At 32.8% G+C, this 23,940-nt stretch overlaps 1 protein-coding gene across 3 annotated transcripts in view; it reads left to right on the plus strand.

Annotated features, from left to right (window-relative positions):
* EMC2 (ER membrane protein complex subunit 2) overlaps positions 1-16,474 on the plus strand; it is a 46,236-nt gene extending 29,762 nt beyond the window's left edge. The window contains exons 8-11 of one of the 3 annotated variants that reach the window (XM_001135909.6): positions 5,439-5,520; positions 6,339-6,449; positions 8,590-8,694; positions 16,068-16,474. In XM_001135909.6, coding sequence (XP_001135909.1) covers positions 5,439-5,520; positions 6,339-6,449; positions 8,590-8,694; positions 16,068-16,154 — 385 coding nt within the window. In that variant the 3' untranslated portion in view covers positions 16,155-16,474. Of the gene's footprint in view, positions 1-419; positions 615-5,438; positions 5,521-6,338; positions 6,450-8,589; positions 8,695-16,067 lie in introns of those variants that run through there. The other 2 variants (XM_024345256.2, XM_024345257.3) reach the window with 2 other exon arrangements.
* The last annotated feature ends 7,466 nt before the right edge of the window (positions 16,475-23,940 follow it).

Consider the following 23,940-nt stretch of genomic DNA (forward strand, 5'->3'; position numbering starts at 1 on the left):
TTGGTAAATCAAAATTGTGAATTTTTAGAGTTCAGATTGTTCTTATATACAAAGAGTATTATACTCCCTGCTGTTTAAAAATTCTGTCAATTGTATGCATGTATTAGCCTTAGTACTAAGAGAATCAACTCTTCCAAAGTAGAAGCATTCTGTTGCCTGGGTAAAAAACTGAGAATAATCAAGAATGTTGAATGCTCTAGGATCTTGCTTATTGGATGTTTAATGTTTTTGTTAGCTTTTTTATTGCTGTAGTGACAGGAGGAAATCCCAGTGTGAGAGGATTAGTCCAGAGTCTTAGTGCAAGTTTTCTAATATTACAGCATTAATGCTAACCTCCATCCAGAGGCGTGTTATTTTTTTTTCTTAGTTCTTCTAAATCTGAAGTATATGACATTGTTTCTTTTCCTTCTTTTTGACAGAATAGAATCAGATTCTCATGCGCATTTTCTTGTGCATGAATATTTAACCTTGTTCTCATACTACAAACAACTGATGAGAAACAGAATGAAGACATTTGTCTGTTGTCTGTGGTCTATATATATAATGTGATCTAGAGGATTGAGGTAGTCTATTTGCATAAGTCTAAGGAAAGTGGGAGCTAAAATAAAAGTAATAGCTGTGATTTAATGAATGTGTACTATATTCTAGGAACTGTTTTTCAAGTTCTCTGCTATACTCTGAAACAGATATTCTGGTTTTGATTAGGAAATTATTTCCTGAATCACATTCAGTATAGATGATATGCTTGTATGTACACATATGTAAACATACTCATGATTTCTTACGCATGTGAAACAGTATATAATACTTATATTTAAATACATGAAATTGAATTTTTAGAGTATAGTAAAAATAATTAGCATTAATTTTATTTTGTTTCTAAAACAGGTGACTGTCATTTAACATTTTTTGTACTTTCTAAAGATTTTCTGTCTAAAAGCATTTTAAAACATTTCAAATCAACAAGGAAATTTTTTTTTCAAGTTAAAGGAATACCTAATGCAGAAAATTTGAGAAACACAATAAAGCATAAAGACCAAGACAAAAATTACATGTAATTCCAGCATCCTAAGTTAACTATAGTTTGTTTGGTTTTTGTCCTTCCTTATCTTTTAAAATAAAAGCCCAAAATAAAATTATCTTCCGTAGTTTATACTTTCCCTTAGTTATATTTTGTTCAAAAATTTCTTGTCACTGTAACAATCTACAGTGTGTTTTGAATGGCTTTATATTATTTCATCTTACTAATTTACCCTAGTATTTTTAACCAGTTTCCTAGGGAGATATAAAGGTTGTTTTATATTTTTATATATAATGCTGTAGTGATCATTTTTATTTTGTTTCCTTGGGTTAAATTCTTTGAAGTAAAATTGCTTGATTAAATAAGATGTACATTTTCTGTGGTTTTGATAAATAGTTCCTGATTGTTCCCTAGAATGGTAACATCAATTTACTTGCACACCAGCATTTACTAGAGTCCCTCTTTAACAACACTGGATACTATGATTCTTTTTTAATCTTTACAAGTTTGATAGGTGAAATTGGTTCTACCTTTTTAGTTCATTTTTACGAGCTCTTTTTATAAAGGAGAGCAACCATTTGTCAAAAGTATATCCTTGTTATATGCTTTTTAAATACTGACTTCTTAAAATTATAGAAACTTTACATTTTTAGAAAATCAGATTCATCAATTTTTAACATTATCATGTCTGCTGTCCTTTAATAGCTTAAAAATATATCACCTTTTCCCCCTGCTTCATTTGCAATTTTATTTTTTTGCATGTATTTCTAATATTTATTTCATCATCAAATTTAGGTTATACCTTATTTTTAACCTACCATTAAATTTACTTATTTTTTTCACCATGTGGTACCACCTTCAGTTTTGCTTTGTTTGGAATCTAAAGAGTTTATTGAAACAGAGGTGAATGTACACTTAAGAGAAATGAACTGAGAAATCTCAAAAAATGAAGATTTACAAAGGTGGAGCACCTAAAAATATTTTTTTAGAGAAAATGATAATTATGGTCAGCCTACCCTTTTATCTAGTATCACAAAAGTCTTTTTGGTCTTAAAGCTAGTTAGTTACAAAATGACCATTTTTTTTTTCTAATTGAACACTTAGAAGGAATATTTATGTTTAGGTGACTGGAAATACATATCTACAGGTTTTTTTGAAACTGTGAAAATTACAATCAGTTCACTTGATTCATTTGAATGATGTTTGAGCAAGTCATTATAGGAGGCAGGAATTTTTTGGTGGAATGTTAAATTATCGTAGGATATCAGTTTTAGCACCAGTCTTGCGGACACAGTGGCAAAAATGTAGCAGTTTCGAAAATGTTAGATATATTTAACATTCGATATTCCTTTCTGCATATGAACAGTTATAAGGTTTTTTAAGTATAATAGGTCGCAGGCAGCTTTGGTAGCCTATATCTAGAACTATTTTTTTTCTTTAAGAGACAGAGTCTACAACATTTCCCAGGCTAGACTTGAGCTCCTGGGCTAAAGTACTCTTCCCACCTCAGCCTTTTGTGTAGCTGGCACTACAGGTGTGTCACTGTGCCCAGCTCTGGAATTTTTAAACTCCAAATAAATATCTATAGTATAATTTTCATATAGCCCTATTTAATGTTTCTATAGAGAGAAAAAGGGATATAGAATTGTGCCTTGTAACCTTTTTATATTTTTAAGTTACTTTTATGTTTGTTTCTGATTTATAGTTTGTTTTTAGTTATTCCAGGGATATATGTTACATCCATTGACCATATTGAGACACTTGTTCTAAAGTTTTAAAACTACAGTTAATTTTTTTGTGTCAGCACTACCAATATGTATTATAGGTTAAGTATCCATAACCTGAAAATCTGAAATCCACAATACTCCAAAATCTGAAACTTTGAGTGCCAACATGATGCTCAAAGGAAATGCTCATTGGAGCATTTTGGATTTGGGATTTTTGCGTTAGGGATGTTCAACCAGTAAGAATGCAGATATTTTAAAATCTGAAAACTTCTGAAATCTGAAACATTTCTGGTCCCAAGCATTTTGGTTAAGGCATACTCAACCTTTGTAAGCAAAAATACATTCACATTATGAAAGACAAATTTTTTTTACTTCATTTGTTATTGAAACTAGATACTATACAGCAGGGAACAATTAGTATTATACATTAATTATGATTGTGATTATAGTTCCTTTTCATAAGTCCAGCCTTTTAAAATTCCATATCAAAGGGAATTACCACAATTCTTTAAGGAAAAATTGTGATGTTGGTAAAGTAACATACAGTACCAAATAACTGTAACCTTTAGTTATATATACTTTTGTAAGGAAGAGAAGAAAACTTTATTTAGTTCTAGTACTGACTCTAATATTGTAATAACAATTGTTATTCTGTTTTAAGTAGATTCAAATTATTTTTACTTCTCTATTCTTAGTCTTGTTGAGTCACTGTGTATAATGAATTAACTTCTGTATGCACCTAGAATAGTACTGGCTATGTATTATCCCTGACAAGACTGAGGAAATAGTCACTTTCTGTGTGGCCTAACAATGGCCTAGAAAAGCTGGACTAGACCATCTGTTGAGCTCCTTCTAGCTCTAATTTTATTTAATTCTATATTTCATCCACAAAATTAGTTTGATACTGTACTTTATAAAATTGGGGGAAGGAGTCCTTTTCTCATATGTGATGCTAATTGATTTTTGAGAAAATATCTTGGTATTCATTTTACCCTAAGAGCTGCTACTACCTGCCCATTTTATCTTGCTTTATGCACCAGTGTCACAGTTGTGCTCAACCCATTTAAATGTCTAAGAACTTTTATTCTTAGTCTCAATATGAATTTTTGGCATCATACTATTAATAATTAAAGGAACACATTTAGAAGAGGACTGTCTTTTGATAAAGTGTTTAAGGTAGAGACAAATTTTCCCTTTTCTTTTCGAGTGATAAATATATATTAGGTAGGTAGTCATAACACATTTGTTTTAGACATTTATTCAATCATTTGTTCAGTCTTATTAAATACCTATCATGTGTCAAGAACCAATGCTAGGTTTTGAATTTAAAAATGGAAAGGGCTAAATAGCTGCATGATCTTGGATGAGAGTACACACACACGCACACACATACATATATATATGTGGTCCTTCATAAATCTAAAATGCTGTAATTATTAGGTAATCTGCAGGGTGTATTTTTTTTCCTCAGTCCCTTTGGGTGTGACTGCTGTACACATTTTCATGTTACCATTGACATCTTCAGTTTTTCAATGTGATGTGTAATGCATATAAGCAGCATATGTAGTGGTTGAAGAGTACAGGCTGTCTGGAGTGGCACAGCCTGGGATTCAGTTTACATCTCTGTGCCTCAGTATTCTCAGCTCTAGCATGTTGATAATAATTTCCTTCTTCCTAGGGTTTTGGTAGGATTAAATGAGTTAATACATGTAACACATTTAGAACAATGCATGACACGTAATAAGCATTTAGTAAAAGCTATTATTAGTATACATGTGTGAAACAGGAAAATAATTTTTAAAAGTATATCAGGCAGTAGTGTAAAGGTAGATCCCTTTGTATATTGGTAAATGCCAAAAATAACTTTAGGTAGCCTCTTTTTGTTGGGTAGTGTCATCACTTCCTCACTGGGAAGAAATCTTGTAACACCTGTGTTCATTAGAATTTCCTGTAGATAGTGAGGATAGTCACATGGCATTAAACATTTAAAATATATTTAGTGAATTATAGTCACATGCTTTAAAATGTTTTTCCAGAGCTCTTTCTGGCAGTTCTCTTTCCTTAGGTTTTCAGCAAGATTTTTGTTTATTCTACCACAAGATTAAATAATAGTACAGTATATATCAAAACCAACTTGATCTGTTTTTCATGGGCTTAGAAATTTATAACTTCATTATAATTTGGTATTTGACAGTGAACTTAAGTAATGAGAGAAATCTTTGTAATAGAATATGTTGGTAAATATATGCCTGTGAAGAATTTTTAGTGAGTAGAGAATATTTAATAAAATGTTTATTTTCTCCTTACACATTAGCTGTTTGAATATTTTTTTAAATGATCAGTCAACTTCCAGAAGTTATTTTTTATACAGCTTGATCCAAGGTCTTGAAGCCCTTCTTATTAGTAGTGATGGGATGTAGTAGGAGTGACCCAATTTTTGAAATGTAGTATCTATTGATTGTTTACAGGCTGCTTTAAGATTTAAGCCTGTGTTTATTAATTTCATGATAAAATTTAATGTCATTGATATTTATGAATTTCAGATGACAAATACTTTATTAATAAAGCTATGTAAATTATATTGGGAATAAATTGTTTAACATGACTAAAGTTGTTTTAAAATTATTTCAATGTTTAAGATAAAAATTTGTGACTTTTAAAATTAATTTCTCCTCTTGATGTGTTTTTAGCTATGCAAAAGCAGCCTTTTGTTTAGAGGAACTAATGATGACTAATCCACACAACCACTTATACTGTCAGCAGTATGCTGAAGTAAGTGTTTTCAGAACAATAGCATATAATTTTATTTTGGTTACTATTCGGTGTTATTATAGAACTAAGAATATTTCCTTGATGTTAAGCAAGTATATAAATATTTAAAACATCTGATGAGCATTGAATTGTGGGAATAAAAGTTTAAAATTTTTAACATTGCAGTGGTAATACTGACTTAAGACATTCTTAAAACAGTGACATTCCTTGTATTTTTATATTTGTATACTATTTTCTTTCCTAATTATAAGTTATATCACATTTGTCACCACTTAATGGCTTGTGAGACATTTATAGTGATTATGATTGTTAAATCCATATGCTGGGAAATTTGTATTAAAGCCAATTGGGACATAAGTATTTATTTAATTTGCATATTATTAAGAATAGCAGTACAACTGAATGCTATAAGGCTAGAAGGACTTCATTATTAAAGAATGTCCATGCAGATTATAAAAGGACAGTTCAATATTTAAGTCCACATTTATAATGCCAGTAATAGAAAATACAATGTGAGGTGAAGCATTTGCGAGGCAGCTGAAATAGAAATTATTCTGGCTTTTTATTGCGGCAGCATTTTTGTTTTAGAAACTACTCAGTCATCTCAATGTTCATAGAATAGAATAGCTTTTTTGGGGAAGGTTATGTTTGAAATTTTAGATTAGCTTTAAAAACCTTTAGGTGAATTCTTTTAACATCTTGTATTTGTTTACAGAGAATATCTGTTTTGATTACTTAATGCCTATGGTATGATGAAACCATGCTATATTTCAAAGTAGTAAAATAAACAGTTTTCAGCACTTTGCAATTTTTAACAGGTTAAGTATACCCAAGGTGGACTTGAAAACCTCGAACTTTCAAGAAAGTATTTTGCACAGGCATTGAAACTGAACAACAGAAATATGAGAGCTTTGTTTGGACTTTATATGGTGAGTTGAGGTGCATGTTTAATGTTATTTTTAAAAATCTGTCACTTAAAATCCATTTAACTATCCCCTTCAATCACTCCTCTCCTGTTTTTTGTATTTTAGTGATAAGCATATGTTTTTTTCTGTAATTAATTCTGAGCAATAGCTTGTAAGCCAGTTTTCTTTTTGAATGTTAATACAGCCTAGCTGTTTGACATTCTTTTTTTGTAAACTATCTTTTATCATATCAGAATTGAAATCTGCCCTTATAAAATTAAATAGTGACAGATAGGAAAAAAACATGATTTCTTGTTTTGATATTCTTGGGTTTATGCCCAACATTATTGTATTTCTTCCCTAAATTATAGTTGTATGAGGTATTTTTAAACTGTGCCAATAAAATACATTGGAAATCAAATCCCTAATACATCAAATTAAAACATTTTTTATGGTGTAGAAAAACAGTTTGGAAATTGTGGGAAGTATCTAATGACCTATTGTTTAGGTATGCCAAATGCAGAGCTTAGAAAAGTCAATTAATAAGAGCTGTGGGAAATAGAGGAAGAATCTGCTGACCTTTAAAACATATATATAAAGTGAGCACCTCTCTACAATAAGAAACACTGGGAGAAATAAACTTTAGTATGTAAGTTAGTTCTTTGAATTTTTTATTTATCCTGTTCCTTTGACTTCTTGATGAGTGTCTTCTTGTTGCAGCTTAGTGAAAAGGAACTGAGTGAAGAAATGGAAATAGGAAGAAACAAAAATGAAACAATTTTTAAAAAGGAATGGCAAAGTATGGTTAGAAGGTGGTTCAAATGAATTTCAAGAAAATTTTCCTGGATTTTAGCAAAGCCAATTGCAATGGCTTGAAAATACGCTATAGTAGAAGTATCTCTGTATCAAATAAATACTAATTTTAAAAACTAATATACAACAAATTAATAATAGCTTATACATGGCACTTCATGTGCTGGGCATTGTTCTGAGCTCTGTTTTTTATTTTAAATCAATAAATCCGCACATCAACTGTTTGAGTAGGTGCTCTCAATACTATCCTCAGGTGGTGAAACTGAGACACAGATTTAATTAATTTGCCCAAAGATGGGCACAGAGCTCCTAAATGATCGAGTTGGGTTTCCAGCCCAGGAAGTTAACTCCAGAGTTTTTCTCGTAACCACTGCATCTGCTAAAATTCATAAGAAGAAGGTAACATTAAAGTCATAGAGGTATAAAAACCAGATTTGGGGATATAGATTCTTCACTGGCAGAGAGGGAGACATAGGTGAAAGAGCCTATAGCACAGGCTGGCATAAAACAAAGGCTTAACCTTTTTTTGAATCACATGGTCATATTCTTTTAAGAGTAAAATATATTTAAGAATAGGAATCAAGTTATATCTTACTCTTCACAGTAATATATACATTTAATAATTAGCATATGATTTTGGGGTTTTATGGATTCTTTCACAGATCCCAGATTAAGAACCGCTCATTTAAATACATTTTTAAAAAGGAGAGGGTGGATCAAATTGCAGGGACTAATTAGTTCTCTGAAACACAGTTTGAAAACTCATGGTATAGTGAAAAGAGAAATGGATTAGAGATAAGGATCTTCTTAATTTCGAAGACCCATTATTTTGCTTTGGTCAAGTTAAATCTCTCTTATTGGACTTAAATTTCTTTAACCTATTAATGTAGGATGTCAGGCTAAATTATTTTTGAGTTTCCTTTTTCTATAAATATTCAATAATTCTATGATTCTGACATAGGCAAGTTATGTAATTCAGTAATAAGAAATAACACCAGTAATATCCTACAGTGGTAAAGTGCTTTTGGTTTATAAAGTGTTCTTCTATAGCTTCTTTATTTAAATGATATGGAATTTTACCTTTAAGAGCTGTTACAGGTACATAATTAAATAATTTTAGGTATTATTTAAAATGTCTTTTCCCTTTCCACTATTTTGGATTTATACTATATTTTAAAATATATTTTCATTTTTAAGCACTAATATTCAACTTTATGTTTATATTAAAAATTATTTTAATACAGTTTTTAAAAATTCTTTATTATCCCATTGCAACCATGTCCCTTATGTTTTTGATTATCTTGACTAGCAAAAAAGGAATTTTGCTTTTGATGTTTTTATTTGTTTGTAGTCGGCAAGTCATATTGCTTCTAATCCAAAAGCAAGTGCAAAAACGAAAAAGGACAACATGAAATATGCTAGTTGGGCAGCTAGTCAAATAAACAGAGCTTATCAGGTTAGTATTTATTGATCATTTTGCTATGTAGGTCAGTTAATGTATTTCTTAGTTTTGTTTCTACAAACTACAAAGTCGTATGTCTAGCGTTGGACTTATATATGCCTTTGGGGCTTTATCAAATGTGTTGTGTTTTGAATTAATTTGTAGTTTTAAGATTACCTTTTTTTCCCCTCAAGAGGAATCTGTTAGTATTATTATTTCATAATTAGCCTTACCATATGGAAATCTCAGTGGTTCTGCATTTGGCAAATGCAAAGTAATTCTAAAAACTCAGAAAGGATAAATAAATATCATGTCACATTTCAGAAGCAGATTGGGTATGTGAGTGTATTATTAATCATAGGTATCTCAAGAAATAGAAAAGAAGGAAGAAAGCCTTAAACTAATCAAACTGCATAACAAAGTTTGTGCAGTCTGCTTACACTTCAGATCCTTTACTGAAACTTCTCCATGTGTATCTTAGTTTTCTAAAGTTCGTCCTTAGCAGATTTTTTAGGAAATTATTTTTCGTTAGAAATTTGCTCATGGGAAAACACATCTTCTTATGTCTTTAGCCTTATTTGTCTATAGCCTTTATATTTAAAGGACAATTTGGCTTTTTATATACCCGTTAATACTTTACCTAAGTGTCTTAAGCATACTGTTCAGTTTTGGTTTTTTTTTTTAATATAGACGAGATCTTGCTATATTGCCCAGGCTGGCCATGAACTCCTGGCTTCATGTGATCCTCTTACCTCAGCCTCCTAAGTAGCTGGGACTACAGGTGCAGGCATCACCATGCCCAGCTATTTAATTCTGTTTCAGAATAAAATGTTGCCGTCAAGAAATATGATGCTGTCTTGACTTGCTTTTTATCATAAGTGACTTGTCTGGTTACGCAAAGGAATTTTTTCTTTATCTTTAAAATCCAGTAGTCTTACTATGATTTGTTTTATTGATTATTCTTGGGTCAGTTTTCCCAAATACACAGTACACCCATTTAGTACATCAGTTTAGCCCTTTTATTTGAGAAAAGTTGCTTTTAGAATTATAAATATTTTTTTCTCTGCTTAGTTTTTTCAGGGTTTCAGTAATACATGTATTAGACTTCATTTTTCTATGTCCTTTATTCATTTTCTTTCAAATTATTTTGTCATTTTCTGTATTTTATAAAAATATGAATTTGATTCATATTTTTCTTTCCTCCATGTTTAAATGAGGTAGTTTTCCTGGACTATTAGGAGACGATGTTTATGGAATGGCAGGGAGTTGGAGATAGGTTAGGGTAGCTTTCCCAGCTTGGCTATTCTATGGCCGTCTCCTTTTTTGCTAAAGAGAATTCAAATATGACCTCTTTGTATAGCCGGTCTTTCTTAGAACTGAGTGTGAATGGCCAGTCTAGAACTCAGTGTGACTCAGAAAGATTTTCTGGCTTCAGCCCTCTGTTCTATTTCTAGAGCCCTCAAAGTCTTGAATTCTGAGGTGTTGCTCTCACTTTAAATGTTACATATTGTTGTTACAGTTTGTGTTTCTTCCTTTTTGTTTTGTTTTCTTCTGGGATTGCTGCCTCTGGGCATCACTCCTTTCCTCACCCCTCCTTGTCTGAACCATCTCTCCTTCTTGCCCTGGTGTTTCTGCCCTGTTCAGTTTGGTTTCAGTTTTTAATTGTTTTTCTTCAGGGGGTGAGGTTTTGTCCTTCTGGAAGAGGATGTTTGCTAGATATTTTAGAAATTTTAAGATATTAGATAGTTAGACTTGTCTAATCTCACATTTATGAGCAGTTTTTTACATTTATCTTTGTTTTGGAGCTTATGAAGACTTCTAGGCCATTGGCAGCTGCATCATCTCAGGTTTTCTTGTTTAGTGGATTAAGAATTCATAATTTGTTTGGTTTTTGGTTTCTTGTAGAGTAGTAGGTTGTCCTCTATTACTTTCTATTTCTCCTACCACACAGTTGTTAATCTTTTGTTGGTCATGCTGCTCTTGATGACATAGTCACATTCTAGGGTTTGGAAAATTGACTGTTACCTAGTTTTTTTGAAAATGTCTTCTGTGGGCGTGGGTTCTGTTATGTTGGTTTTGGTGCTGGCTTTTTGTTGTTCGTTTTTGCCCTTCTGGTTGGAGAAAATTGAGGAGATTTTAAAAATGTAGTGCCTCCATAATCACGTCATTGAAAGTCACCTTTGTGTATTTTTATTGTCTGTTATAGAGCATGTTAGTTTTGTTGGCATATTCTAAGTCAGAGTATTTATAAATATTAATGAGACTGTGCTTCTTCAAATGCAGTTTGGGATAGCTCAGATCTGTAATGGAGTTCCACACAGAGTAGGCTTGGGGGTGTGTGGGTGTGTGTGATTTATGTAATATTAAAAAAAAAAGATTTGTGTAATATAAAAGTAACGTTATGCATACTACATAATTGTTTTTAAGATATTTATGAGAAACAGCTACTCAGAGTGCTTTTTTGACATAACTATTTTAAAATCAATTTTTACTAAATTAATAACATAGAAATAAGAATTATAACAGAAAAAAGGATGCAAGTCATAAATGTGCCTTTCAGTGACTAATATAAGGTAAATGTATCCAGGCTAATAAATATAAACATTGCAGCATCCCAAAGCTCTCTTGGTAAGTCCTCTTAATTTCTCCTTTTGTATTCCTTAAGAGTACTCACTTATAACCCTGTAGTTTATGGAATCAGCCAGTATGTATTCATTTTTGTCTTGCATATTTCTATCATTATTCAGTTTATGGGATTTATCCTTGTTTATGTCTGTAGTTCATTCATTTTCTTCTGTAGTTCATTGTATGAATGTTATAATTTAGTTATTGCTATGCATTTGGAATATTTTCTGTTTGGGCTATTTTGAATAAACTATACTGAATATTGCTGTACAGGTCTTTTGGTGGAATGTATGTGCAGTTCTGTATACCTTTGAGTGAAAATACTGGGTCATAGAATATATGTATATTTAACTTTAGTAGTTAAAGGCAATTTTCCAAATTAGTTTACTCCCACCAGCAGTAAGAGTTCTAATAGCCCCACATCTTCACCAACACATGGTTCTGTCAGTCTTTGTAATTACAGCCATTCTGGTACATATGTAGAGTGGTACTTCATGGTTTTATTTTGCATGTCCCTGATGATCAGTTGCCATTTGGATGTCCTCTTTCGTGAAATGTTTTTCTCATTGGTTTGCATGACTTATTTCTTTAGTTTTTTGCTTATGAGCCCTTTTTTAGTTATATGTATAAGCAAATATGTATAACTTCTTACTTTTTTGCTCATATGATCTTGATGAATAGAAGTTCTGAAATGAAATGTGTTCAAATGCCTCAGTCATTTGTTTGTGTTTTTTGTGTTCTGTTTAAGAAATCTTTTGCTACTCACGGTCATAAATAATTCTGTGTGTCTTCAGAATTTCTATTCTTTTACTTTTTGTATTTAATCCACAACCCATTTGGAATTGATTTATTTTTAATTTTTATTTTTTATTTTTTTGAGACAGAATCTGGTTCTGTTGCCCAGGCTGGAGTGCAGTGGCATGATCATGGCTCACTACACCCTCAACCACCCAGGTTGAGTTATCCTCCTGCCTCAGCCTCCCAACTAGCTGGTACTGTAGACGCATGTCACCGTGCTCGGCTAACTTTTAAATTTTTTGTAGAGATGAGGTCCAGCTGTATTGCACAGGCTGGTCTCAAACTCCTGGCCTCAAGTAATCCTCCTGTCTCAGCCTCCCAATGGAGTGCTAGGATTATAGGTGTGAGCCACCGCATCTGGCCTGGAATTGATTTTTATGTATGATGTGAAATAGGGGGTCCATTGCTCCCCATATGGATATCCAGTGTTTCTGTCCATCTTTGTGTTCCATCATGAGTCCCGTCCATGGAAGCTAGTTCAATGTAGTAAAGAGAAGATTACAGATTTGAACCCATGTTGTCTGGGTTCAAATTTTGACTCTGATATAATTATTAGCTATGCAAACTTGGATAAATTACCTAGCATCTCTTGCTGTATCTTTTCTTCTGCAAGATGGCCATAATGAAATATTCTGAGAATTAAAGAAATTAAAACATAAGTTATTATGTTTTTCCTTTTCCCTGTCTCTTCAGTGTGACAAGACCCCCTTGAGGTATATTGAGATATAATTTACATGTAATCAAGTGCATATATTTTAAGTATACAGTCTGAGTTTTGACAAATATGTACATCCCCTTACCAGCCCCCCACTCAAAATAGCATTTCCGTCACCCAAGAAACTTTCCTTCTGCCATTTTGCAGTCAACCTCATCCCCCACTGGGAGACAGACAACCACTGATCTGATTTTTATCACCAAACATTAGTTTTGCTTGTACTATAACTTTGTATAAATGAGTTCATAGGTTATGTGCTCTTCTGTGTCTGGCTTCTTTCACTCAGCATGTTTTTGAGATTCATTCATTTACAGTCCATTTCATTTTTCCTATTACTTTGTCTACCCATGTATTTTCCACAAATTATGTAAAGGTAAATTTAAGCCCAAGCAAGGTATCTCAGTTATTACAATGCATGAATCACTGACCTCTGAATTTGATAAGCAAGTTTTTATTGTTTGGTTGTTTTTGTGTTTTTTTCTGGTGAGTTTTCTTACAGATCTTACAGAGAATTATGAAAGATTTACTTAAGCAAAATCTAACTGTATGAAAACAAAAATACAGTATTTGTGAATAATGTAAAAGAGTATAACTTTCAGAGAATGACATTCTTGATAACTAGGTAAATCTTTGGGATCTCAGTGAGAATTTCTTAATCATATCTAGGAATATAAACCGGTATAGAGTATATAATATTTCGTATGTGATTTTTCTACGTATTTATAAATTAGGGAAAATTAGGTTTCAAGAACTGCTTTTCTTTCTTTGTTTCCACTTAATGATGAAACAGAATATGGCTACTATTTGCTCTTCAATTAGGTAATTGGTTTAGCATGTTCACTAGAAGCAGACACATTTGATTAATGCACATGAAAAACTTTAATGTGAACCTACTCACAATGATTTTCCAGATAAATCCTTCTTTGGTGCACTGGTAAATCTGTGCTAGTGATTTATATGATATTTATGATTGCAGCAGTGATTCTGTTACTATCCTTTTGGGAAACAGAAAATTAAATCATGATTTGAGGGAAAAAATGATTCTGACTTAATCAGTTAAATTGCCATACAATTCTGGAATAGACAGAATAATTGCATATCAGATTAAATTTGAAGTGATAGATTTGTATTTCCAACTTTCTTTTATTTGTTCTGACACAAGTAAATTTATTTGGTTTATTCTAAATTGCACTGGTTGTGAGTAATGTTGACACCATCTCAGGTGACTCTTTAAAATTAGCTAATTTTAAAAGATCACACTGTATTATTTTTATGTTTAAGTATAAACCAAGAAAAATACTGTATTTAAAAATACATGTTATGGTTTTAGCTCTACATAATTTTTTTTATTTTTACTTTGCTATTTAAAAGCAATTAGAATAAATGTTACGTGGTAATGTTACTATGTGATGTCCTATTCTGTACCCCTCCCCCAACCCATACAACTTTTTCTCAGAATTAGACCTTTAAATATCTGATTAGGACCGTTCCTATTTATGTTTCATAAATGGTGGTAAATGAAAAAGCTTTCTGTTTCTGGTAAATCCTTGTGTAAGTGAATTTATTAACTGGATAACAGAAGTAATAAGCATGCCTCACAGCCTTTAGTCCTCAGGGGAAATTATAAAAAGACAAAATTTTAAATGTGATATTGCTGTTACCATATTTAACATATGAATTCCTTAAATTCGTGATGCCTTATGAAAGGCAAGGTGATCTTGATTTGTATGAGAAGCTTTTTTTTTTTTTTCCCTCTGGCATTTCCCCTAGAAACATCCTTTATTTACTTTTTCAAATCAGGATTCAACTACAGAAACTAATCTAATGGTTTAGAGTGTAGGAAGTGAGGGAATCATAATGTTAAGCTATAGCCAGAGGGGTCAGAGACAGGTTACCAATTCCTGAAGCCTGTTACTTCTATGATGTTACCTGTGCTTGATCACTTAATCTTTCTGAACAGGTCATGAGAAGTTTGCCAAATTAAGTTAATTACAGAAGACAAGAAACACATCATAAATCAAGTACTAAGTGCTTAAGACAGCATTGTTACTTGAAGAAATGATCATTCACTTGAAAATGTATTGACTGGTTTGATGTTAACTTGAAAACACTAGATGTTGCTAATACCAAGTATTTTAATCATATTTAACCAGGGAGAAAATGGGTAACATATATATATGTATAAAATATATACATAATATATAATATATATACATATATATAATATATATGTGTGTATATATATACACACACACACATACACACACAATAAACTTTCTCCCATCTCCATTAAGGAACACTTACTTATCTAGTAAATCTTTTGTTTTAAATAGTAAATCTTTTGTTTTAAATAGTAAATCTTTTGTTTTAAATCAGACTGATAAATGATGGGAATTGTCAGTCCAGTTAACAAACTCATTTTGAAATCAGCATGTGGTATTCAACAGTGTTTCCCTCCAGCGGTTATGTGTACGATATTGAATTTAATATGCCATGAATTTGCTTTTAAATACACAAATATAGGGTATATTTTGTGTATTATATTGATGTATTTTGTTTTCATAGTAAAATCCAATCCCAATTAGTTTTATAATGTAAATAAATTACAATTAATAAAGTAGAAATGCATATTTTAAAACATGTTTACATTGTTTTAATGTGTAGCATAGGTTTTTACTTGACAGCTCTTTGCAGAACCATATCATTTAGTTAACTAATAAATCTGGAAACTTAAAAAAAATTATGAGCTACTTTAAATAATTTTAGAGAGTACTTGCAACTTTAAAATGTTTAGTGAAATAACTTGTATTTGTATTGTACCTTTGTTTGAAATTGTAAAAATCTGTTTAGACATCAGACAAGTGGAAGTGGTTCACACTCCTACACTACATAAATATAAGCTAAATTGCATTTTAAAATTATACTTTTTATTTCATATTATTTTGGTCTGAATAGGATAGTTTCAAATACATGATTTTATGGGTTATTATATTATGTAAACACTTAAACTGGCCAAGTGTGCAGTGAACTCTCTGTACACTTCAGCTGAAGGTAAGACCTTAAAGGAAAATGTCCTTAATACTCAAATTTTATTCTTATTGAAAAAGCAAAGAATATATTTGATTTCCTACTAGTGATAAAATAGTCAATGTTAAGTTTCATTAACAGTGTGAAGATAAGATTGTCATTTTTAACCTGCCACTGAAATTGAGCCTAATTGAGCTTTTTTTTTTTTTTTTTTTTTAATTAGTTTGCAGGTCGAAGTAAGAAGGAAACCAAATATTCTCTTAAGGCTGTCGAAGACATGTTGGAAACATTGCAGATCACCCAGTCTTAAGGTTTCAAAAACTCTTTGACATTAGATTTCACAACTGCACAATTGAACTTATTGGCCTGTAACTTATTTACTAAATGCTCAGTGCTATATATATACTACAGTAATTTTCTGTTAAGAAGGCAGTTGTAAAGAATGTGTTTATATAAACCTAAAAATGCCTTTTACTGCTAAGTGGGAAGATGGGAGAAATCCATGGAAGAGAGATTTAAGACTTATTGATTGTACATCAGTCTCTTCATATCACATATACATGTATATATATAAAACTCTAATGTAGTATAACCTTGTTAAATAAACCATGATGATTTATTAAACTTGCATATGAAGATTCTAACTTCATTTTGTTATACTCACAGTGGATATATTGTTTAAGAACTCAGTTTCTAGTTAACTCCTTACTGGTGATAGCAAAGACACAGCGTATGTAGCTGACCGAAGCAGATTATTTTGACTTTGTTTATATTGTTGAATTGGATTTTGCTGTACATTCCAGTGGGCTATTTGAATTGTTTTATCTGCTGTAATATCCTTCTGATGAATCTTGCTTAAAATATGTCATTCTCCAAAGTTCAGCAATATTTCTTTGTAAAATTTTTGTTTTGATATAGGACATAATTGAGATTTTTACATATAAAATGCCTTAAGATAAATATGTGTTATGACACTTAAATTTAACTTTTATGCAAGTTATATTTATTGAACCCGTTAATAGTAAATTACATGAAAGAATATTAAAGAATCATAAAGAGTAGGGATTAAAGGGGTTGTAGTTATTTTTAATTTTGAAAAAAATAAGAAAATTAAAACTATCCTTAGAAACAAAAATGTTAAAATTTTCCTATTCTATCAGTACCTTAGTTAGAATTTTTTATTTTTCTCTTTTCATAATAAACAACCATTATGCTACCTTCAACAGTATTTGACATGTTTCAATAAAATAGAAGAGACTTGAAAGTTAAATTTCATTTAGACACAAATCAGTTTTTAAAATAGCAACTGTTCACAGCAAATATTTATGGTATTTGTTTATAAGAAATATATTTAAATTTATTTTTACTAAAAATATACAGAGGCATCTGCAGACTTGTCATTGCTGCTTTGGACAAGTGGGGATTGTGGAGGAATTGACAATCTAGAAGTGTTTAGAAAGAAAAGTATTGTCAATATCAGCTTCTTTTAACCTTTTGAATAGTTCTGCTAATAAATTATTCTCCATATCTAGTCTAATCTTTCATATTACAGTCATTTTCGTTTTATTCTGCCACGAGTAATAGGCAGCTGATTAATATATTCTGTGAAAGAACTCTTCTCATCTGAAGGTAATTCTCTACTAATCTTTATTACCACAAAGATCCCGTCTTTGTACACATGAAATTAGTAACTGCATTTTCAACATGATGAACCATTTGAAATTTACATTTTCTGTAAAGAAAATAGTGCCTGCACGTTGTCTCACTACCTTTTCCCCTTCAAACCTCCTCCCCGTCAGTCACTGGATTAGTGTTTACTCTAGCAGTTATATTTGTGTAATAAGTAATTCAGTGCCTATTATAGCTGTCTGCCTTAGTTTCACTTTTTTTTTTTTTTTTTTTTTTTTGAGACAGTCTCGTTCTGTCACCCAGGCTGGAGTGCAGTGACGTGATCGCAGCTCACTGCAACCTCCTCCCGGGTTCAAGCGATTCTTGTGCCTCAGCCTCTGAGTAGCTGGGACTACAGGCATGTGCCACCATGACTGGCTAATTTTTGTATTTTTAGTAGAGATGGGGTTTCACCATGTTGGCCAGGCTGGTCTCAAACTCCTGGCCTCAAGTGATCTACCCGCCTCAGCCTCCCGAAATGCTGGGATTACAGGCATGAGCCACTGAGCCTGGCCAGTATCACTTTATTTTTTCAAAATTTTAATAACTTCTTGCCAAGATTTTATATTTGTTAAGCACATTGCCAATCCTTAGTTATTTATAAACTTCAACTTAAATGTACTTATAATCCCATTACAGCAGGCAGTTGCCTACAGCTATTACCTTTATTTCTTCTTTAACAGTACCTTAGTTTGATCCGATAGTGGCAAGGATCCCTCTTCCTCAAAGAGATTAGGACCTTACCCCAACTCCAGAGGTTGCACCTTCATTGATCTGAAACAGAAGTGGTAGTTTTATTCTGTATAGTCTGATTAGTACGAGGCAGAACTTTCTGCAGTGAAGGAAATCAACCATCTATTCTGTCTCTCTATTGTGGTAGCTACTAACCATATGTGATATTGAGTACTTGATATGTGGCTACTGCAATTGAGAAATTGAATGAAATGAACAGAACCCTACTGAGAAGGGCTTTCCTTTCAAATTAAAAGATCAGAGCTTTGTGTGGTAACAGTCATTGCCTCTTTCTCCTCTTTCTGGCCAACAGCATGCCTAAAGGTGCAGCTGCCATCAAACAACCATGAAACAGCAAATGTGAGAATGAAAGTTACATTTCAGAGATGGAACTGAAGGAGGATTAAGGGGATCCTGGGTCCCTGATATGGCATTGTTGAACACCCAAATCAAGATGAGCAATTGCCAAACTCCCCAATTATTAAATGAGAAAAAATAAACTCCAGATTGTTTAAGACACTGGTTTCCTGTTACTTTAGCCATGTATGTTTCTGACTAATATATCTGCTTATCTACTCTTCAACATTTTTTAAGTGTAAAACTCTTATTTTAGACATGTCAGGAATGCTATTTCAGAATCTAATCATTTAAAGCAAGGAGATAATTACATATAACGAAAGAAGTAATGTCTTAGTGCAGCTCAGCTCCTAGCATTCTAAGCCAACAGAGGTGAAAAGGGGACATATTTACACAGCTTAACCATAAAAATAATACTGATTTGGGGTCACAAGAGGATGTAGAGAAAAATATAAAGGGAAGACCAGTATTTTAGTATGCTGCAAGCATATACTTCAACTTTTTATTGACAAATATTTCAATTAATCTTTTTGTCTTATATACTGTAGCCCACTTATCATCAAAGTAACTTCATTTTAATTCATTTCATAGAACCATAGGATTTTAGACAGGACTTTGGAGATGATTTTGTTGTACTTCATTTTAAGATGAGGATATCTGAGGTTCAGATAAATTAACCTCTTGTGTTACAAAGCATGGACCAGAACCAGGATGTCAGGGGTTTCCAAGTCAGCATTTTTTCTGGTATCCTCTGCTGCATCTGGCTATCTTGTGATGTTCTAATTTTAGAGAGACAAAAATGAGAACCAGTTATATGCAAGGATCATAGCTTGTTAGCAGATCAGGGATTATAATTCAGATGTTCTGATTTGTAAAACAATTTTTAATTAAAAAGGTAAATTATATTTTAATTTAAATTGTGTTTAAATTATTTAAGATGTTATTTCATTTACAGTCAATATGAGAACGATTTCAAAATATTTAGAATATAATATAATGCCATTTTGCTCCCTCCCCCTCTGCCCCCACCGTTAAAACTCTTGCTGTTTTCCATTTATTGGCTCTTAACATGGCCTTTGAGGGTCTATATAGTATCAGAATCAAGGAGAGAATTTAGATTTCTTTAATTGTAAATGATGTCCTTCCACTTTCCCACACTTTGAATTCAGCTACACTTAAAGTCCATGAAGTTGTTATACTTCCTTCTTCCACAAACATTCAGCATCTACAAAATAATATATGATGAAAGACTAAATGCGTTCCTCTTAAGATTAGGAACAAGATAAGGATATGCACACTCACCACTCCTATTCAATGTAGTAATTGATATCCAGTGCAATAATATAAGAAAAGAGGATAAAAGGCACAGAGATTGGAAATGAAAAAATTAACTTTATATTTGCATTTAACATTATTTTCTACACACAAAGTCCTAAGAAATCTCCAAGAACTTACAAGAACTAGTGAATTTAGTAAGATCACAGAATACAAGATCAACCACACAAAAATCAAATTGTATTTCTATATGCTAACACCATTTACAATTTCAAAATGTAATACTAAGTATAAATCCAACAAAACACCTACAGGACCTTGATGAAGAGTCAAACTCTAAAATATTGAAGAGATTTATTTTGAGCCAAATATGAGTGACTAATGGGCTGTGACACAGCCCTCAAGAGATCCTGAGAACATGTGCCTAAGGTGATTGGGTTACAACTTGGCTTTATACATTCTAGAGAGACGTAAGACATCAATCAATACAGGTAACATGTACATTGATTTAGCTTAGGAGGGTGGGACAACTGGAAGTGGGGACTTCCAGGTCATAGACAAATCCAAAGATTTTCTGATTGGGAGTCGGTTATTATCGATAGAAACTGGTGTCTGGGATACGATAAGGGGTTGTGGAGACCAAGGTTTTATGCAGATGAATCTTCCAGGTAGCAGTCTTCAGAGAGATAATAGATTGTAAATGTCTAGACTTAAAGAGTCTGAAACAACCATTTATATGGATTGGAAGACAATATATTAACTAAGTTGCCCCCAAGTTGATTTATGGGTTTAATACAAGTTCTATAAAAATCCCAGAAGGATTCTTTGTTGAATGATTGTGATTCTAAAGAATCGGAATAAAGCTCATTCTAAAATACATTAAAAAGCAAAGGAACTAGAATATCCTAAGCAATTTGAAAACAATGTAGTTGGAGGAATCACACTACCAGATATTAAGACACATAAGTACAGTAATCGGGACTGTGATGTTGGTACTGATTGTGTGGTTTTGGTAGTGATAGACACATAGCTCAGTGATAGACGCAGAATAGAGTACAGAAATAGACCTACACAAGTATGAAAAACTAACTTCTGACAAAGGTACATAAGCAATTCAATAGATGAATTGTGTTAGAAAAATTGAATTTCGAACAAAGGGTGTTGGAACAATTGAATAGTCATAGCTAAGAAAGAAAAACCTCAACCTCAACCTTCTACCTTATAAAAACTTTTACTCCCTAGGCATGGGGGGCTCGTGCCTATAATTTCAGCTAGTTGGCAGGCTGAGGTGGGAGAACAGCTTGAGGCCAAGAGTTTGAAACTAGGGTAGGCAACATAGTGAGAACCTCTCTCTAAAATTTTTAAAAATTAGCTGAGCATGGTGGCATGTACTTTCAGTCCCAGCTACTTGGGAGGCTGAGGCAGAAGGATCACTTGAGACCAGGAGTTTGAGGCTGTGGTGAGCTGTCATCACACCACTGCACTCCAGCCTAGGCAAGAGAGCAAAACCTTGTCTCTAAAACAAAAATTAACTCAAAATGGGTCATGGTTCTTACTGTAACATATAAAACTGAAACTTAGAAGCAAACAGGAAATCTTGAGCAAGGGTTAGGCCAACTGACATTAAAATTCCTTAAAAAAACATTGAATTTTGTAAAAAATAAAAACATTTTGTAGAAGACCCTGTTAAAGAGGATGAAAAGGCAAGCCATAAACGGAAAATATTTGCAAGCACATGTTCAACAGAAAACTTATGTCCAGAATATATAAAGAACTTGCAAAATTTATTAGGAAGAAATAATCCAATTAGAAAATGGGCAAAAGACTTGAACAGACACTTCATCAAAGAAGCTGTACAGATAATAAGCACATGAAAACATGTTCAGCATCATTATTAATAGGGAAGTGCAAATTATAACAAGATACCATTGAACACCTATTAGAATAGCTGGTAATAACACATGCTGAGATATGCAGAGCCACTTTCAGACATCTTGTCTGAAATTGGAAATTTTACATTTCCACCACAGGTTTAGCTACCTGGGAGGTGGAGGTTGCAGTGAGCTGAGATCACGCCACTACACTCCAGCCTGGGTGACAGAACGTGGCTGTCTCAAAAAAAAAAAAAAAAAAAAAAAAAAAGTGAAACTAAGGCAGACAGCTATAAGAGTTACTGAATTACTTATTACACAGGTTTAGCTACACTGGAAATCAGTTTGTCATACACTTTTATATTACAACTGTCATGCACCTTTCATTGGGAGAGTTTATCACTTTAATTATATTTTCAGGTGATTATCTGTCTCTCTTAGTAGATTCTTAAGTTGCATGAGGGCAGAGACCCTATATGTTTTTGCCCATGTTTACCTTTTTAGTTTCTAGCATGATGCTTGCATATGGTATGTATTTGAATGAATTAAAAATACTGTGCACATTTAGGTATAGTTTATTTAACAAAGCTTACTTCCAGAAGTAGCTTAATTCCACTTCTTCACTTAGTTCCCTACTAAAAGAAACTGCAATCAGGAAGTCACTTCAAAAATCCAATCTGCAGGCCAGGCATGGTGGCTCAAGCCTGTAATCTCAGCACTTTGGGAGGCCAAGGTGGGCGGATTGCCTGAGGTCACGAGTTTGAGACCAGCCTGGCCAACATGGTGAAACCCTGTCTCTACTAAAAATACAAAAATTAGCCAGGCATGGTGGCCAATGCCTGTAATCCCAGCTACTCGGGAGGCTGAGGCAGGAGAACTGCTTGAACCTGGGAGACGGAGGTTGCAGTGAGCCAAAATCGTGCCACTGCACTCCAGCCTGGGTGGCAGAGCAAGACTCTGTCTCAAAAAAAAAAAAAAAAAACAAACCTAATCTGCATATCATGAACAACACAGTAATACTACTAAGAGGATCATATATATAACATAAAGAATAGGAAAAAATAATTCTTAGAAATTTGACTAGTTTGAGAAATGTAAACTGGAGCCATTCCTAGCCACCAATTTTTCCCAACTCTAAAGATTATGTGAATGCCAAGAGAAGTTGATGGACTATAGAAAGGTCTAGTTAGTGGTTCTCAAAGTCTGGTCACTTGGAAGCTTATTAGAAATGAAAACTGTTGAGTGCCACCCCATATCTACTGAATGAGAAACTTGAGTGGGGTTCACTTTGTGTTTTAATAAGCCTGTCCGGTGTTTCTGAGGCCTGCTAAAATTTGAGAACCATTTGTTTCAAATAGACTGTATTTTGAAAACAATGATTGAAAGAAGCAAATGATTTCATGGAGATCTGCATGTTACTTTGTTTCTTACATTGTGATTGTGTGTGGCATTTTTTAAGTTATCCCCTCTTCTGATTTATATGTTTTCCCCCATCTCCTATTCTATTTTTTTGGTGGGGAGCAACAATATTCTCCCTAGATGCTATAGTAAAGAACTGAATTACCCATGTTTGTTTTGTATATTGAATATCTTTCTCTTAATAATTTTAAAGTTAGTACAGAGAATTATACTATTATTTTCTTTCTCAGAAGCCAAGGTGAATTCACTTGATTTATATTGACTGCTTTCAACAGCTTTTTAAAAAAACTTATAACTCTTAAGGGAGTGAATATGGGCCAGTGGTTTGTTTGCTTGTTTTGTTTTGTTTTGTTTTGTTGTTGTTGTTGAGACTGAGTCTAGCTTTGTCACCCAGGTTGGAGTGTAAGTGGTGTGATCTCACCTCACTGCAACATCCGCCTCCCAGGTTCAAGCGATTCTCCTGCCTCAGCCTCCTAAGTAGCTGGGATTACAGGCACCCGTCACCACACCCAGCTAATTTTTGTATTTTTAGTAGAGATGGGGTTTCACCATGTCGGTCAGGCTGGTTTTGAACACCTGACCTCACATGATCCACCTACCTCGGCCTCCCAAAGTGCTGGGATTACAGGTGTGAGGCACTGCACCCCTGCTGGGCCTGTGGTCTTTAGAAAAAGAAATTATTTCTTTATACACATATGTTCATATATGCATCTCTCTATGTATATATGCATATTTGTATTTATTTAAGAACCCAATTGTAATAACCACAGTGGA

The sequence above is a fragment of the Pan troglodytes genome, chromosome 7 (genome assembly GCF_028858775.2).
Source record: "Pan troglodytes isolate AG18354 chromosome 7, NHGRI_mPanTro3-v2.0_pri, whole genome shotgun sequence".
In the NCBI taxonomy this organism is placed as follows: Eukaryota; Metazoa; Chordata; class Mammalia; order Primates; family Hominidae; genus Pan; species Pan troglodytes.